The following is a 19,460-nucleotide window of genomic DNA, read 5'->3' on the forward strand; positions in this document are numbered from 1 at the left end:
GTTTCTTCTTTCATTGATATATCTATGTTTATTGTTGGACAATACTCATATCAAAATTTAACTTACACAGATCAATTTTATATAAATTATCGAAAAAGCTAAATAGCTTAGTGTTTTTAAATTCAACTCCGGTGGTTTATCCGTTTAGCATGTTGTATAATGTGTAAACGTTCATCTTATATCTAAATACTTTTTACTTTGTTAATTTCGGGTTTTACGTTCGACGTTATATATGGCTTTGACTAAATACTGATAAAGGAAACTCTGGACAAAAAAAAAATGAGATGTATAGGACATACAGGCCTATTCACTCTGTAATTCAGTAAAAGTCATGCAGCAGCCATGATTTGTTTATTATACATATGGTTAACCAAGTAGTGAAATGGTTAGAACAGGTTCTTTATTTTACTTAGTTTTAGATGGTTAGAACATGTTCTTTATCTGACTTAGTTTTAGATTCAATGTCTGTGGGAATATATGCCTGAATCTTATCTTAAACGTAAGTTCCGCACCATAGACAGTTGGTAGTGGAAAGGACCTTTTACCACAATATGTATTTTAATAAAATAGAACGTTATGTATTTGACAATAAAAGTTTAATTTCAAACTGTATAGCTCGATAAAAAAAGTTACAATAGATAATATATGATAAATAGTGTTGAAATATATTACTAACTTTAAAATTTCAGCATGTTGAATCGGTATAAATGGTTTATTTTATCTCATTTCAAACTGTATTAATAACGTTGTGCTGAGAATCAAAGAAATATGTATGTATAATATACAATGATTGTTCTTGCACTTCATAGTAAAAATCATATTGATTTTTCTTCCTTCGGAAACTTTACTGTTTCTTCAACTGTCCCAGTGTAAAACTATGTACAAATAAAGTAAATATAAGGTTTTGTAATGTCTTATGGTTTGTCATTACATTCTTAAGTATTTTCTTTTTCCTCTTTGTACATTTTTTTCTCCCTGTGCATTTGAATTTTTTATGAGTATTGATTTTTATACATTTGCTTCCATCAATTGGAAATGTAGAAGGAACAAGTCGAATTGGAAATAATAATAATAATAACTAACTAACTAACTAACTAACTCTAAGGCCTATGGAACCCGGAGGTTCAGTGCCGCGTTCACAAAAGCTCTCCACTGACTTCTATCCTTAGCTAATTGCGTCCAGTTTCTACTTTGTATTCCTATCTCTGCGAGATCCATCTTAATATTATCCTCCCATCTGCGCCTAGGTCTTCCTAATGGTCGTTTTCCTATGGGTCTACCAGTCAAGACTTTGAAAGCGTTTCTACTTTCTTCCATTCTAGCTACATGACCTGGTTATAATAATAATAATAATAATAATAATAATAAAATAATAATAATAATAATAATAATAATAATAATAATAATAATAATAATAATAATAATAATAATAATAATAATAATAATAATAATATTTTTATCGTGAAATAGACGAAGAATCATAGGCTATCTATACATCGGGACAGCTTTAAAGGGCTCTTTCCCCAACCACTGCTTCTTTTCACCCCCCTCCCCTCCAACCCTCGGTTAGTCCTCGCGAGCGTGTAAGCTGTCACTGCTCTCAGTGTTGCCGTACCTCCGATCCACTTGTGTAGTTAAAAATCCGGCAAAATAAGGAGAAAGCTTTCCTTCCTATTTTCAATTAACAACAACAAAAATTATAAAAAAAAAAAATCAACTACGAAAAAGGAAAGAAGGAAAAGGAATCGAGGTAACATTGGTTTTTAGCCAGAGGGGATCATAAATCTCTACCACGTGTCGCGGAGACTAGTTAGCGGAAGGTTTAGAGGGGTGAACAGGTTTTTCAGAATTCTTGGAAAAAGAGCTCTCTAAGTATGACCCAAAGTTTCTAGGAACAAACAGCTAACAGTTGCCTTTCGTTAGCGTCATGTTTCTCTGAACTCAATACGGATCTATATTCACGGAGAAGTAATAATAAATATTTGACAAAAAGTGGTCTGATTTTATAGTTTAGGGATCTAATTACTCAATACAGACTTACCTTGAGTTCGTCGTTTTGTCTCTTGATAGTTTCAAGTTCAATTGCCACAGGCTGTAGATGAGTAACCACGGATTCCATCTTAGAAAGCCACTCAAGAACTTGGTCTCGAAGTCTCTCGTAAGCAACCAGCTGTTCGGAGCGAGCTTTGCTTAGTTTCTGTTTCTCATCCAGAAGGCTGTTTAGATCCTTCCATTGGTTCTCCAGCGACTGCAGACAAATAATTACACCATAAATAATACATACAACCAAATACGATAAGGGTGATTTTGTGTGTTTGTTTGAGAATTAATGTTTAATTATTACACAAGAAACTTATGCGATTAGCAAGAGATATTAATTTATTAAATTAAATTCTACTCTTTGCTTTCTACTACATACTATGAATACTTAATGTAATATCAAGTTAAACAAATAGATTTTAGTCTTAGAATAACAAAAAAAAAAAAAAAAAAAAAAAAGCAGTGTCACGTGTATACCACGTGAAGGAGTTTGGTTTGTATGACGTGATATTTTCTTAATACTGAAACTGGAAGTGGTAGTAATTTTAGAAGAGAAATTAGAGTGGAGATGAAATATGTTCTTGAGACGCTTAATTGATTTCAGGAAACCACTTATCGCTATCCATTACCATTTAAATTTTATAGCGATCAACGTTAAAAGCGGAAGTGGTTGATTTCTGCCACTTTCAGTTTTAATAAGAGATATTAGAATGGAGATGGAATGCATTCTTGGGGCGCTAAATTGAATCCAGAGAAATTGATTCAATTTTCCGCAACTTATTACACTTTTTATTCTACAGAGATCAACGTGGAAAACCGAAAGTGATTGATTTCTGCCACTTCTGGTTTCAGCAGAGAAGTTAGAGTGGAGTCGGATTATATTCTTGGGGCGCTCAACACGTTTTCTATTACTGCTTTTATTCTTTGGTGATCAACTTTTAAAACCGAAACTACTTTATTTCTGCCACTTCCAGTTTGAAATAGAGGGTTACAAGAGAAGATGGTACCTATTCTTAAAACTCAAAATCGATTCCAAAAAATTGTTTCTCGCTCTCTCTCTTATTTTAGCTTTATGCAGATTAATATTGAAGCCGGAAGTTGTAATGGATTTCTGTCACTTCCGGTTTCAAAAAAGAATTAAGAATGGAGATTAAATGTATTCTTGGGACGTTTAATCGATTGCAGAAAAACGCTTCGCTATCTCTGCCCGTTTTTGCTATATAGTGAACAACATAAAAGCCGGAAGTGGTTGATTTCTACTATTTCCGGTTTGGATATAACCTCCATCAACAAACTTCATTACTGACGTTCTACATTCTGATCCGATTTGGTGGTGATCCTTCAAGTAGATCTTCAGATATTTTGTCTCTCGGACGGATGGATGGAGCACTTGGGCAGAGTAAATATATAAAGGAATTTTAGTAAACAAAAGTCTCTCAAAATTGGCGCCTTCTCTTCGGGCGATATTCTATTATTAGAAAGTACCGATCAATAAAAAAAGCTTCGCCAACGGCATGCGACGGTTGCCAGGGATTTGAGAAACATTGCAAGGACAACGCAGGAGATTATATTGAAGGCTTATAATGTGATTGTAAATATACGTTCAATACTATGTCAGTACTTCATTAACAGCCTATATATAATATGCTTGACAGGTCGCCCGTGTTGGCGAGTACACGTGAGATGTCGAGTTCTGTTTGAGAAGCTGGGTAGCGTAGCTGAAGCTGAGCAGCGTAGAACAAGAAGATGGGATGACAGCACACAGGAGGATTTTAGGGAGATGGATAACAACTCTGAATTAACTGGACAGAAGCCAATGAAGATTTTGTTTCTGCAGTGATGAACGTTTGAGACCCTTAATATTGGAACATCCAATGATGGACAATTTGTCCTTTTACATTTTGTTTTCTTTACCAAATCATTAATTTTGAATTCAGGTTTCTCTTTTCATTATTTTAACTATTCGTGATTTTTTCTTATTCCTACTAAACTATAGTCTTACAGAAAATTATGTTAGTACTCCTCAAAACTTCCTAAATAAACAATAGTTTACCTCAAATGCTTAATAGTGGACAATTTGTATACCATAAAGAAGCTTTTACTTTGTGTTGTAATAAGTAACTTTTATTTCAGTTTTTTATTAGATGCTGGTCATTTGTTGTAATGTAGTAACGATATCTACTTTTTTTTAAATAATAATCATAATAGTAACATACACCTACAAGCAAAGAACAATTAGTATTGTTATTAATTATTCATTATATCAATGAGACTTACAGAGAAATAAGCAACATTCTAATACTATTTATACCAGAGTTGAAATCCGCATAATTCTGCCCACTGTAGAACCCACCACAGTAGTTCTCGCCTTATGTTCGTAGAGAGCATTATTGTTGTCTGTTATGGAAGAATATGTATAGAAATATCTAGAAGAAATCTCTATCTAACAAACATATATTGAGAAAGTGTGCTGAACTTAATTTGCCATTTTTTTCCTAAATTGAGAAAGTGTGCTGAACTTAATTTCCAATTTTCCAAAACTGAGAAAGTTTACTGAACTTAATTGCTAATTTTCCTAAATTGAGACAGTATGCTGAACTTAATTTCCAATTTTCCCAAATTGAGAAAGTGTGCTGAACTTAATTTCCAATTTTCCTAAATTGAGAAAGTGTGCTGAACTTAATTTTCCATTTTCCTAAAAGAGAAAATAGGAAAAAACCCAGACGTCTTTCGTGGATCGTATCGTGATACTGCATTACGGTGGCCAGTGTACTAAGTGCATGGGTTTTGTTGATTGATAAATAACAGCATACAAAGTAGTGAACAGAAACAGGTTCTTCGTGTGTGGAAGAATGAAGGAGTGATCAGTCTACATAACTGTATTCGAAGCGTTTATTGCAATAATGTATGTATGATTTGCCTCACTATACAGTAACATGACTGAAAAGAATACGTGAATGTAATTACAAACTTGAACTCTATGCGTTCTGTAACTAACTGCGAACAATAATTACCTTCACTCTATCCCTTACTGGCACAGTGTCTGTAACATCCTTCTTGGCGATTAAACCTTTGCCACAACGGACAATTTCCTCAAACTCATCTCTCTTTTGATCCCGCTTCCTGACGATATCATCAATCTTAGCTCCATACTCCTCAATCTCTAGTTTCAGAACATCTCGAGATTCAATGACTTCAGTCACCTCAATGTACCACTGTTCGAACTTGGTGGCAGAACCGTTAAAAGTTTCCAAGGAGATGTATACTTCTTCCAGGAATTCGCCTCGCTTCACTGTCTTCTCTAGTAACTTCTCGAATCTACAAATAATGAAAGGAAAGCCATAAATAAATAAATAAATAAATAAATAAATAAATAAATAAATAAATAAATAAATAAATAAATAAAACAGCATGAGGTAGCTAGAAATAGTGGCGGTTCTTGACGGAAATCACATTAGTAAAAATTAAGCTTTTATCGCTTCAAACAAAGGAGGAAAAGTTACCTAATGTTATAATTTTCGAGTTGAGTTGATTTTAAGTTTAACGCCCCTTTCAGCAGCGAGGCTACGTGAGACGTGGACCTACTGATTAACGTGGAATCCAAACCACATGAGCTACCATTGGGAATCGAACCCGGGTCTCCCATCCAAAGGTGCGTATGCTAACCGCTTAGCCACGAAAGAAGCTCTGTTCTAATTGTCGTTTACAAGAGTTACATTAGGAAAGTGCCTCCCCCCTTCCCTAGTTTAAAGTGATTTTTCTCCCATGTGTCTTCACTCAAGAGCCAGCACTGCCAGAAGGCTGTTTTACATTCACCTTGAGCTAAGTAAAAACTGAAACGGGACTAACGAGCGCCTTACAATTGCAAGAGTTTTTAAAATTTTCAAAACTGAGTGCCACAGTACAACAGATGATTCTTTGTTTCCAAGATGTTATAATATCCACCTATTTGGTATATAAAAGACACCTTTCTGTAGCCATTTTTAGATTAATACGACGAAATTTTGAAATTTGATAGTATTCGTCCTGATTATCGTTCCTACACAATTCTCTTAAATCCAATCCTCCAAGCTTAAGAGTTCCGCCACTATTTATAGACATAAGTAACAAATTGTAATATTCTTGCTTGATTTCTGCTATATTTAGACTAAAATTAAAAAGTGGGAGGATTAACGAGCGCCTTAGACTTCTACGAGATTTTAAGATTTTCATAGCTAAGTGCCTCAGGAAACAAATGCCAACAAATGATTCTTCTTTTTAAATATGCTCTAACATTCATCTATTTGGAATACAAAATCTTTCTATAGCCATTTTTAGATGAACACGACGAAATGTTGATATTATTTTATCGTGTTCTTCGTTCCTGCACAATCCTTCTAAATGCAATCCAACTCAGACAATTTTACGCTCAAAAATAACTATATATACACATACCTAGATTTTAAGCATTGAGTACAACTAGCTTTGGAGTTACACAGATATGTTGGATATCTTGAGATTAGAACTTATCTTGTTCCAGGGTTGTTCGAGTTCGAAAACAATTTTTTGCTTTTAAAATAATAAAAACTGAATCGATTCGCTCTAGGGTCACACAAACTCGAACTTTCAAAATAACTTTGCCACTAAATACACTGAATTAGATACACTTCTTAAGACACATGGCGAATACAACAAGTTATGTATAAAACTTGTATTCGCCATATTATATACATACCAAAAACAACACAATCTACACCTAAGAATAAAAATAGCAGCGAAAAGTTGCACGAGTTGCTTTCGCTATAGCCTTCGATAACAAACTAAACGACAAAGCGTACGCTTGGCTCGAGCGCTGAAGAAACATATGCACAATGTACTAGTCGTTCGAGTTCCAAAGCAATGTTCGGATTCCGGGGCAAAATTTGCTTGAATTTTTTGTTCGAATTCTAAATTGTACAAGCTCTGGGGCGTTCGGTTCCCTGAGGTAATTCTGTAAAAGCGAATTCAGTATATCATTTAAACTTATAAAATAGGGTTATTTTCCTACACTATTCCAGAAAAAAAAATCCATAGTATTCACCTTGATGTTACTTCTTTCAATTTAGTTTCAATCTTTTTGGCAAGACGTGGATTGCTAGCTGTGGCCATCAGTTCCTGTGCGGCTTGAGTGACGCTGTCAACACTTGGTCTGTGACTGTCAATATCAGCTTGTAAGAGTCGGTGGTCCCTCAATTGCTCTTCTAAACGCTCTCTATTCAGACTAGCAGGTCGCATAATAGCCCTGTAACAAAAAATATTTCCGTATAATATGGTTAAGAACACAGTACAATCCAGTTTTAGAAGAGAATTCAAGATTCTACATTTTAAAAATAGAATATTCAAGAACTAGAAGGATGGCACACAAATAGTTATTTTTTTAAAAAAGCACTGAATATACCAAGCAAAATAATAAATAAGAATAATTATATTTTGAAAGATCTGAATGGAACTTTTTCTTGTGTAATTTCATTTCCTACGAATATTTTGCTCTTAAATTAAATTTACGAATGTGTCTACATATTTATTAATGCTGGTATGTTCAAACGGAAACCTCCACCTTCGTCAGCGACTTATTTACATGAACACATATTACTACTTTAATCACATCTCATGGTTTTCACTATATAACGAAAAATCATTTCAGGTTAAACTATGCCCCAAAAGTAAGCTACCTCTTCTGGATTATTCCCTAGAAAAATGACTTATACCACATGAATTACTAACCTCTGAAATATAAACAAAATTAATAAAAAGAGTTTTCGAAAATTTCAAAATTTCTTATTTTCACCTTCCTGTAAACTACTCTTATCTTTGAACGTGAGAAAAAATTCTACCCTACAGAATCTTACGAAAGAAAACCTGGGATTTAAAATTTGATTTCGATACGTTGCTCGGTAGAGCCTCTAGACGAGTGTACTTACATTGAGACGAAGAAACGGACACACAGACGTCCAAAAATCACTTTTTCTGCATGTAGGGGCATTTTGTAAATTTGTTGATTTCCTTTTTTTCTCCTCCCCTCCCATTTTACAATTATTAGTAATACTTCAAACGTAATAATATATATACTTACTTGAGTTGGTTCTCTGCATTGTTCAACCAACTGACCAAACTGTCAAGAGCATCTTGTACACCCTGACTTTGGACAAGAGCTGTATCCAAAGCTTGACATTTCTCGGCCAGTGCTTCCAGAAGTTGGCGGTATTTATCATCGAGTTCACGAACTGGAGATTCAAGTGCGTTGCGTTCTGCAGGTGTAAGTTCTCCTTCAAGTGAGTGAACAAGAACAGCTGTACACTGAAAATAAATAAATAAAACAGTATTATGAATTGTTGCATAGGCGAATATCAAAATTTGTTCTAACTTCATTTTATTCTAAATAACACTCATTGTAAATTAACATTGCTGTTAACTTGATACATGTTTGTTCTAAGAAATCTCATGTCAAATGCTACTCCATTACTTGTTTTATACAGGGTGTTACAAAAAAAATTGTCACAATATTTGCCGAAAACATGAAACAAGTGAACTTCAAAGGTCAATAGTACCGCTACTATAGGACCGATCGTAGTCGGGTCAAGACATCATTGAGGAACTAGTATGTGAACTATCCAAATATCCATCTTTCAGAACCTCCGGTACTTACAAAATCATTTTTAGAGACTCTTTAGGAGTACCTGATCACTCTCCATCTCTCTAAAAATTGGTGTGCAAGTACTGAAGCATTTTTAAACATGGATATTTGGATAGTTCACATACCAGTTCCTCAGTGATGTCTTGACCCAACTACGACAGGTTCCATAGTAGTGAAGCTATGAACTTTCAAAGTTCACTTGTTTCATGTTTTCGACATCCTCTAACTCCGAAACTATCCACTTTTGAGCCTAGGTCCATATGATTTTTTTTCTTATTTTGATGGGAGGAATCTGTTCTCAAAATATTGACAGACATTTTTGTAATACCCTATATATATACACACACAATAATAAATTATTGTATGAACTACATTTGTAGAACTTTTTACATTACTTCCATCTTGTTTTGACAATTAGCGGTCTGGTTGCAGTAAAACTGTTGCTATTATATTCTCATACAGAGTAGTTAAAAAATTTCCAAGCTCCAAAACGTCCCAACTAAATAATGTTACAAATTATTAACCTAATACTCAAGCAGATAACTGTGAATAACTTCGTGATAGTGAGTTTTTAGTGTTTTCTTTCCATTGTCTTCCACTTGGATTTACCACCGCTCTCAGCCGCCTTTAACTACAAGGCAGAGTAAGTTAAATTTTACGGTTTTTCTCGTTTTTCATTCCGGTAGATTGTTAATGAAACAAATAATTTTCTTTTCTTTTTTTGTAAGGAACTTTTCACAGCTGAATTTCTGGCCGATAAGGCCGCAGATCAAATTTATAGTACCACCGATGGTAACTCTACATATTAAAATTTATTAATTTTTTAACTACTTCAAAAAAAAAAAAAAAAAAAAAAAAAAAAAAACTGCATAATATTTTAAGACTGTAGCTTCTAGTGTAGTTTTTCTCAAAGTTGAAAATATGTCTATGGATCTTAAGAAAATCGTAATTACATGCACACACATTCAATCTGGATTCAAAATTTAATCACACAAGCATTTAGAATCGAAAATTATTACTACTAGTAGCAATGCTACTACAGACCTAGTTTAGCATAGCTGGAAGGAATATGTCAGAGAATTGCCAAAAGAAGAGTCAATTCACTAAATTCTTAATAATCAATTAACTTATTGTGTAGTCTTACCTGTTTAGCATTATCAATCAATCTACTCTGAGCAAAGAATTCGTTGTTTAGTGCTTTAGCTCGATTCAGCTGCTCTTCTACAATCTTCGGTTCGGCGCCAATGGACTCTGACAACACTTTATTGGCTCGTGGCTCCACTTCTTTCAACCACGATCTTGCTTTCTCCAATGCATCCTTGTAGTCTTTCTGCTTGTTTCCTACGCCAGAGAGACGGTCAGACAGCTTATTGGCACGAGCTAGCAGATCCTGGTAGGCAGTACTCACGGAAGACACTTCTTGCTTCACAATAGACTCCTTGGGTTCAATGTGCGATAATCTTTGAGGCAGACTTGTGCGGAAATCATTCAGAGAAGAAAGGTAATCCTAAAAGGAAACAAACTCCGATTTAAAACCGCGAACTCCACAAAATAAAAAACAACACATAAAGGTACCCTCTCCCCATTCGGAATGATTCAATGGGACCCGTGAGTCGTTTCAACGGAAGGTTTTCATGAGCTCGACATTTAGAGGTGGTAATATGGCTAACACCATGCTTTTGCCTTTCAGGTTTCTTCAAGTACCCATTGGATTGATTCTGGGGAGAAGTCCTGAGCTGAATAAATAAATTCCTTCCCCACTGGTAATCGAACCAAAAACGTTCACTTGGTTGACAGACGCCTTACCGACTATCCCACCGCGACTATATGTGCCATATATCAGATATGAATCTAAAGTATTATCGATCAAAAACTACCTATTACTATAGGCTACGAACGATCATGGCCCAAATGAAACATATTCAATTGCGTGACGTGTGGTCATGCCATAGACTCCCATTTCTGGCTTTCTAGACTGAAGTTCGCTACCTCTTATCTCAAGAAATTTTAAATCACTACCGAAAAATTTTGCCTTTGTCGGGAATCGAATGAAGACTGCGGACGCAAACCAATGAACTACACAAACTGAATCTCGTCTATTCATTCTTTCATTACGTGCTTCCAAATTAATGTATACCTTATTTTACTACACATAAGGTCATGTTTTTGTTTACCGAATACGAAAATGAGACAAAGTGTTCCTTATTTACTTCCTTAATTTTCTTTTATGGAGAACGATATCAGGACCAGAATATAATAAAAATTGGATATATATACCTTGAAACGTACAGAAACACATTGTGAGTGACTCAATGAAAAAAGAAGTGGGACTATACTGAAAAAGTCCCATGGTTTGAAACAAAGCTCCCGATACTATGGATCAACGGTACGCCCTCATATTTTCATATTTTCAAACAACTCCGCCACTACGGACCCCTAGGGAAAAACTGAAATAAGTGCTTATTTCTAATTTAATTACATTCTAATTTTGTTCAATACGTGAGGGAGACACAATGAACAAGTGGTGGCAGCTACTCGTACGTTAACTGAAGTAGTTTTTCTTGGAAGATTAAAATACCCGACAAAGAAGGAAAATGTCATTATATAGTTAAAATATATATGAATAACAGTAGAAAAAAATAAATCATTTGCATTTACCAAGGTTAAATTTTGAAAAACATTGTATTATTTGACTATACAATTTTATATGCCAAACTTTAAAAACATCATTACCACTTATTTTTAAAACGCACGTCGCTATCATATTAAGACAAAAGGCTATACACTTACTACTATAGAAAATTGCCATTAAAATTTATTCATGTCTAAATATTTATAGAACTTACTTTGGATTCGTCAACAAACTTCTGTGCCGCCATAGCGATGAAACGTAAATCGGCTTGGTGGGCAATCACATCACTCACAAAATCTTTTGTACTTTCAGCATTGACATGCAGACGATTCAAGTTGGAAAGTGATCGTTCCTTATCTTCCAATGTATTCCTTGCCTTCTCCATCCAATTACAGAAAGTGACCAGCTCATTTCTATATATATATATATAAAAAAAAAATAAGTTCAAGGCTTGCATTAGAAATATATCAATGAAACATATACAAGGTTGTAAATCTATACAAGATGTACCAATTTTTACATGATAAAACATGTTATTATTCGAAATACTAATAACAATATTTAGCAATTATCTTGGTCAACGGGTGTGTTTTCGAAGCATTTAACCTAATACAATCTCTTTGCATGTAAAAAGGAGTAAAATGAAATAAGATTTATTAGGTTAGGTGAAGCTAATGCAAGTTAACCTAACTATACGTTATAGTTTAGCCGAGTTGATTTTGAGTTGAACGTCCCTATCAGCAGCAAGGCTATATGAGACGTGGACCTACTGCTTAACGTCGAGTCCGAACCTTGTAAGTTCCCGGCGGGAATCGAACCCCCGGTCTACCACGCTAAAGGCGCACATGTAACAAACGCTTAGTCACGAAGGAGCTCCGCTATAGTTTAAATATGAAAATATTCTAAGAAGAAATGTACACTTCTGTTGAGAAACTTTACTTCGCGTACGCACATTCATTCTTCACTTGCACGTTCATTAGGTGATTCGAGGACGAAATCAACACCACCGCAAAAAACTCAAATTTCCAAAGGGACGTTTCCGGTTAATATTAGACACTTTAAGTATTCATATTTTCAAACTAAATTTTTATATATAGTTAACTGTAATTGTAAAATTATCCTCAAACCGTACTGAAAAAAAACAAAATCACTCCGCAATCAAATGAAGAACTTTAACATGTTGATTTTACTGATCTCTTCAGTTTAAATATTAAGAGGGGGCTGTTGCCCCCTCACTTTTTTTGAAGTGACCCCTTAATGTACATAGTTTCATTTGGAAATACAAAGTTTTTGTACGTATTACTGGTTCATAGAAAAAATGGTTGCATATAATATTTGCCGTTGCGTGAGTACGTATTGGTTATTTGTCTTTCCGTGGAGTTAAGAAAGCTACAGGAATTGCGTTTTAATTGCAATTCAAAATAATTAATATTCAACTGCGTATTTCTTTAAATATTGTAGCATATGCTTGTAGTAGTTACTGTCTTTCATTTTCTAAGAATAATAAAATATATATTTAATGGTATGTGTGGAATTAAAAATTTAAGTTGTTCATTAATCCCCAGTTTCAATATAACTTTTACAAAACAAGCCTCATTATTCATTACTATGATTAATATTATCCTTTTTATTAATTTGATTCGCAAATTTGTTATTAAATAATCTGATCACACAATTTTCCAGACAGAATTTTAAAATGTTCATTAGCAAGGAACCAAATCTCTTCTTACATCTTCGTCGTTTAAGAGTACAAAGGGCTAGTACCTACTAGTGTTGCTCTTGTCAATTTACTTAATAAAATATGAAATACGATATACGATATTTTAACTAAAAAATCTAGTATCCTATTAGTTATACAACCTTTCGTCAAACAAAGTGTCAGAAACAACCAGGAAAACTGACATTGATATACAAATATTCAGATCATGTCTTGCCCCCCCCCCACTTTTACCGTCCAATTGCCGCTACTGTTATTACCTACTGATATGAGTACAAAAATGTTCCAGATAATTAATGTGTGGTTTATAATATTAAAATTATAAATAGAATTATTAGTTTTTATTAAGCAAGAAAAATTACAATCCAGAATGTAACATTAAAATAATAACTTTACTTTCTCGCTACATTACAACTAAAGGGAATTTTAATGTCTTCAGAGTTAACAACCTTAATTAAATGCATTTATCGTTAAATATTCTATATTCTTTCCATTATGAATTATACCCTATAGTGATCACATGACAACAAATTATCATATTTTACGTCGCTTACTTTCAGATAATGAAACAAATTATTGATGTGAATCCATAGCTCAAGCATAACTCCTTTTATCAGATGAGATTTCTAATATTTGTGTTGGAATTTTTTTGTTAAAAATTACTATTTCATCTTATTTTTTAAACAAAGATTACAGAATTATAGCTACACTGAAAAATGAAAAATAAAAAAAAAAGAACGATTATGAAGACCTAATAATAAGAATACTAATAATATTAAAATAAAAGAAACCACAAACCTGAATTTATTGAGTTCATCGCGAGCAGATGTCAATCGTCTGAGGAATTTGTCTGCTCTATCTACAGCTCTGTCGTAGCGTGTCTTCAGATTCTTGGCGTTCTTCTCCAACTGAGCTACTTCGTCGCTGGACAGAACGTCTGCTCCCTGAGCTACCACTTGGCGTACTTGATCTAGACATGTTGCAACAGGACGGGAATGTTCTTCGAGGTCATCTTTCAGTATCTACAGTAGTAAATAGAATGAAGTGACTATAGATAAGAATATATATATATATATATATATATATATATATATATATAACATTTAGCAGCAAAGTTAGTATAAAATGTTAGGAGGGCCGTCCAGAACGTAAAGAACGATTGCGCATCGTGCGCGGCGCCGATCTCTCACCAATGCGATTGCGTGTACGCAGTTAGCACCTTCCTTCACCTCAGTGAGAGCCATGTCTCAATGCTGAGCGATCACGCAACTTGTTTTAAGCAACGATTCAAAATGACGGCGCTAATAGAAAATCTCGCCAAATGTGAAGTACGGAGTGTCATTCGTTTTCTGAACGCGCAAAAAGTTAAGCCCACTGAAATTTATAGGGAAATAAAGAATGTTTATGGTGATAGTGCAATGAACGAGTCATCAGTGAGGAAATGTTGTATTATGTTTAATCAAGGAAGGACAAGTGTGCATGATGAAGATCGGAGTGGGAGGACATCAGTTATTACGGAAGAACTGAAGGAAAAAGTCGAAAAAATTCAGGAAAACCGATATTTCATTTTAAGTATGTTACACGAATCTTTTCCACAAATTTCACGATCGCTCCTACATGAAGCCGTGGCAGTCTGGCTCAAATCTTTTGTGACAGTTAAGTATGACATGGACATTGAAAACTGGTCCCACGTTATAACAAGTGTCTTGACAACTATGGCGATTACACTCTGTAAAGAAAAAATAGCGACACTTGCTCTAATATGGTTTTCTCAACATACTTTAATCAATATGAATTTTTACATGAATTCCTGACAATATTACAATGCAGATTCCTAATGAGCAGTTCATTCTTAATACTTGCGCCAGAATTTCAGGCTTTTGACATGAATTTAGTGAATTTATATGCATATATAAGTATCTATGTGTGTTTTGAGCAAAATCGTTTGTAAGAAGAGTAATTCATAGAACTGAAAAAGATCAACAACAATAGCAGAAAACAAGAAATGGAATTTCTTTAGGGTAAGACATATTGTGTGCAAACATCGAGAAGTACGATACACCAAACTAGTATTTTGTATGTGCACCATGGGCTTCCCGCATTGGTAACAAAGCTATTGCAAAATGCAACCTCGATATCACGGAATAACACCCGCATTATCTGTTCCTTGAATTCCATTCTATTTGAGATAGTTGTCTATTGAAATTTCTACTCATATTGATCCACAAATTTTCAACTGGATTCATGTCGGGTGAGTTTGTAGGCCACACGAGTCTCTAAATAGTCATATTCTTGAACCACGTATTAACAATTTTGGCTCGGTGACATGAAGCATTATCGTCCTGGGAAAGGAAGTAGTCCATATTTTCTTCAGAAAAGTCATCTTTAGCTGTTGTAAGAACTTTACGTACCAGAATTTGAAGATATTTTCGTGCATCAAACGATCCTTCACATATATCCGTCGTTCTGACGTCTTTAACGGTGAACCATGCCCATATCATCACTCAGTAACTGAATATTTGAATCTCTTAAACAAAATCCTTGTCAAGTTCCTTGCTTGTTCGTATCCACAACTTCACACCACTATCGTTTCCCACTATTCTAAACTTCTTTTCAATGAAGAAAACGACATGCTTTCAGTTGTCATAAGTCCAAGTTGCATATCGACTCACAAAACTACATGTTGAAGTCCTCTGTGTTTTGTCAGTTTCGACTTTCTACGCGGTTTTTCTTTATAATATCCTCTTCATACAGTCAAGACAATACAGTTGTACAAGTAACTGCAGTTCCAAGATCATGTCAAACTACAAAAGCGATTTTTGGGGAAATCACTCATTAAATCTGCGGTGCAATTGATTTTATTTAGCAGTCTGCTCTGGGTGATGCTTTGTTTTTTCTTTCACACTGTTGACGAAGGGACGATTTGTTATGCTGTTTCCACTTCTGAATTACTCTTCCTGCCGTAGAATGAAGGATTTTCAGAATTCCATCTATTCCTTTAGAGATTTGCCACAACTCACATTTCTTACCCATCTTATTTGTTTACAGTCCACATGTAGCAACAATATCACATACAAACAACACTGCACCACTTGACACACTGTCCAAACAATGAGAAAGCAAAGAACAATCATAAAATGCTATTTACCTCAGCCTACACATCACAAATGCAATGCAGAATTCTTACTACAATAATTTACGAGACGCACTCAGTGCCATCTATCGAAAATAGTACTGATACACAAACAATTGACAAGCGATGTCCTACACCACAGGTGTCACAGATGACGCAAATGAATTATCCCACTCTTCATTTCCTTCTATTCCTCTTCTAATGGGCTGCAACTATGGTTTTCTGTGTAAGTTAGTTTGAGAATTGAGGTGTCGCTATTTTTTCTTTACAGAGTGTACATAGAAAAGTAGAGTAAGGTCATATGGTATTGAAAGTGAACTTTTGTGCTGATATCTCCTATTCTATTTAATCATGTCAAAACGCTCTTTATTTTCTAGACGATATTAAACAGGCATAAAATACATTAATTAACCTTCATACCCGAAAGAGATCTTTACTGTTTAGCAGTAACTTTCAATTCAATACTGCATGCCTTAAAGTAACTGATTTAAAATAAGCATTAAAAAATATTTTTGGAGGCATTACTTGACTGCATCAGATTCTGAACGCACATCTTCGATGACACGTAGCGATTATATTATCTGTCATTTTCATTTACTCATACTAACTTTGTAGGGTCGTATGACATTCATCTACATCACGTTGGTGTTTCGTAATGACACTACAATCAAACTAATTATTGTAGCTGTGTGTTCTTGCTGAGATAGTTTCTAAGTTTAAAACTTCAGTATTCGTTATGGTATACTGGTACACAAGAACGATACAAAGAAGTTTCAAAACAAGCTGAAACCCTAGCCCTGATCATTCTCCCGTCAAAATATTCAAAACAAAGAATACTTGATACATGAACCAGGCGCTTTGTGATTCTAGTATTGCTTTTAGTTTCCTGGTCTTTCTTTGCTTTCAGACAAGTAGTTTGTGGCACGAAAAAATCTTTGTATTTCGATTCAATATATATATATATATTTTGAATTAAATAATTATGGAAGTAACAAATGGTTATTTTATAATATTTTCTACGTTATTTCTATAAATCTTAATATTTCTCCTGTACTTACAGTTTCGAAAATGGGCTGTAGATTGCGTGTGTCAAGCTAGATGTGAAATAAATACAAGATTTTGCTAACAAAAGTGTCCCTTTAAAAGATTATATTCTCTAAACCCATTCACAGGACATTTTTAATACCTTGACTGGAAATAAATATCCGAATTGGCTACACAAAAAATTCATTTTCATTTTATTTAATTCCATTTATGGATAAAAATAGACATTTCAAAGAGAAGTAATCGACAGTTCTTTGGCAAGACTTGTGCAAAGAAATAAAAATATTTCCAACGTTACCTTCATCACGTTGATCTGATTCTTCAAACCATCAGCATCTTCTTTAACAATTTCTTGCGACGCCAACTTCTCTTCAATTTCTGAAATCCACGCGAGCAATTTCGAGATTGTATCATCACAGTGCCTGTATTTCTCTTCGACCGCTTGCTATTTAATGAGGAAAAAAGCACCAACAACAATTAAAAGTAACTAAACTGTATTTTTCAACGTAAAAAGAGAAACATGATAATTTATTTAGCAATTAATCAGATAATTTGCAAACTTTGTAGTCATCTATTGAACATTTCTTAAGAAAAAAAAAAAAAAAATCATGTGTTGAAGTAGTGTGTGTGTGACATTCTAATATACAACTAGACAATTGGAACTCTTGTTGATGTGTTTTTTTCTTCTGATGGAAAAAGTGAATATTCTTATGCATACTAACAGAAAGAAAGAAAAGACATCAATTATGTGCATAAACGATTTCTTAATTTGAGTGAATTTTATTAATTACTGTTTAAATCCCTTCCTTTTTCATATTTTACTTTATTGCCATTTTATGTCACACATTTTCGTTAATAGTAACCACATTATTTTAATCTTTCTCTACAAGTTCTATACCTTGCATACTCTTCTTTAGTTTAATTTCCAGATTGTATTAATAAAACAAAACGCTGATAGATTTAAATTCAAACCACAAAACAATATGATAAAAGTTACACAATTATTACTGACTTGAGAACATAGATTTTGAAATGTCAACACATTTTAAAATAAATCAACAATACTGTTTCCCCGCCTTTTTGTTTCTCATAAATGACTTTTAAATATGGATACCAACAAGTTCAAAAGTACTTTGGTAAACTAAAGTTATTGAATTTACTTAGCAAATATCTGTAATTATTGCTGATTCAGTTTTGATTACATGTTTAAAACTGTATCAAAGATATTTTTGAAACTCCGTATTTTTTTTAAAATCCCCAAATTGTTATTATAGACCTAAACCAAAAGTAAGGACATTCAATCACGGCGAAATTAAAATACCGCTAATTTTTACAGTAATTATGTGATGTCTTCAAATAGATAAAAGATAATCAAAATGTGGAACAATAACGCGCTAGACTATATTATTTTGCATGAGATACCGTTATCACGACTCACTTATCTGCTTTCGATTTCCAGCCATTTAAAAAATCGGCATTTATTTTCGCGTTTCTAAATGGCTGCAAACGAAAAGCTACTAGGTGATTCGCAACAACGGTATCTCATGCAAAATAATATTGTTTAGCGCGCTCTTGTTCCACATTTCGATTATTTTTTTATCTATTTGAAGATATCACATAATTACTGTAAAATTAGCGGTATTTTAATTTCGCAGTGATTAGATCTCTTAAGGAATCAACCTTAGGTTTGCCGAAGTTACTTTGTATGAACCTGCACTCATAATTAAAATAATTTCTGAAAAACGAAAAAGTAGGAGAAAAATCACCTTATTTTGATCCGTCAACTGGTAAAGAAAGAAGTAGTTGTAGTAAAAGTAATACTGAGAACACATGTATTACAGTAATTTTATGTATAAAGCATGTTTTTACTATTATATCTAAAATATATTTTCCCTACTTATTAGTAATTTCGACATAAATTATAACTGCTAAATATGCAACTAAACGGCAAATTTAATTTAAAAGAATTTTATGTATAAAAAAAGAAATTATACATTGAAACAAAGTATTGTATCGGAACATATATAAAATTAGAAAGTTTGCCAAAGCAGATATATGCCCGCAAATATAATTTATTTCTATAAAATACGGCTTTTAAAAGATATTTTATATATTCATATTCGTAAATAAATAAAAAAAAAATACTTGTTCTATTTTGATACGAAACACCCAAATTAGAACATCTAATGCACATAAGAGATGAACTCTTCTTGTTTTCTTTATAACATATGAATAAGAATAT

General features: G+C 33.6%; 1 protein-coding gene across 38 annotated transcripts in view; it reads right to left on the minus strand.

The window, feature by feature from the left end:
* shot (dystonin-like protein short stop) overlaps positions 1-19,460 on the minus strand; it is a 620,212-nt gene that overhangs the window by 134,639 nt on the left and 466,113 nt on the right. For all 38 annotated transcript variants that reach the window (XM_081739920.1, XM_081739887.1, XM_081739913.1 and 35 more), the window contains 8 exons: positions 17,517-17,663; positions 13,840-14,063; positions 11,539-11,737; positions 9,837-10,199; positions 8,132-8,355; positions 7,100-7,300; positions 5,055-5,358; positions 2,042-2,248 (listed from right to left, as the gene is read on the minus strand). In XM_081739920.1, coding sequence (XP_081596046.1) covers positions 2,042-2,248; positions 5,055-5,358; positions 7,100-7,300; positions 8,132-8,355; positions 9,837-10,199; positions 11,539-11,737; positions 13,840-14,063; positions 17,517-17,663 — 1,869 coding nt within the window. The remainder of the gene's footprint in view (positions 1-2,041; positions 2,249-5,054; positions 5,359-7,099; positions 7,301-8,131; positions 8,356-9,836; positions 10,200-11,538; positions 11,738-13,839; positions 14,064-17,516; positions 17,664-19,460) is intronic.

The sequence above is a fragment of the Thermobia domestica genome, chromosome 2, assembly GCF_964235325.1.
Source record: "Thermobia domestica chromosome 2, izTheDome1.hap1.1, whole genome shotgun sequence".
Lineage (NCBI taxonomy): Eukaryota > Metazoa > Arthropoda > Insecta > Zygentoma > Lepismatidae > Thermobia > Thermobia domestica.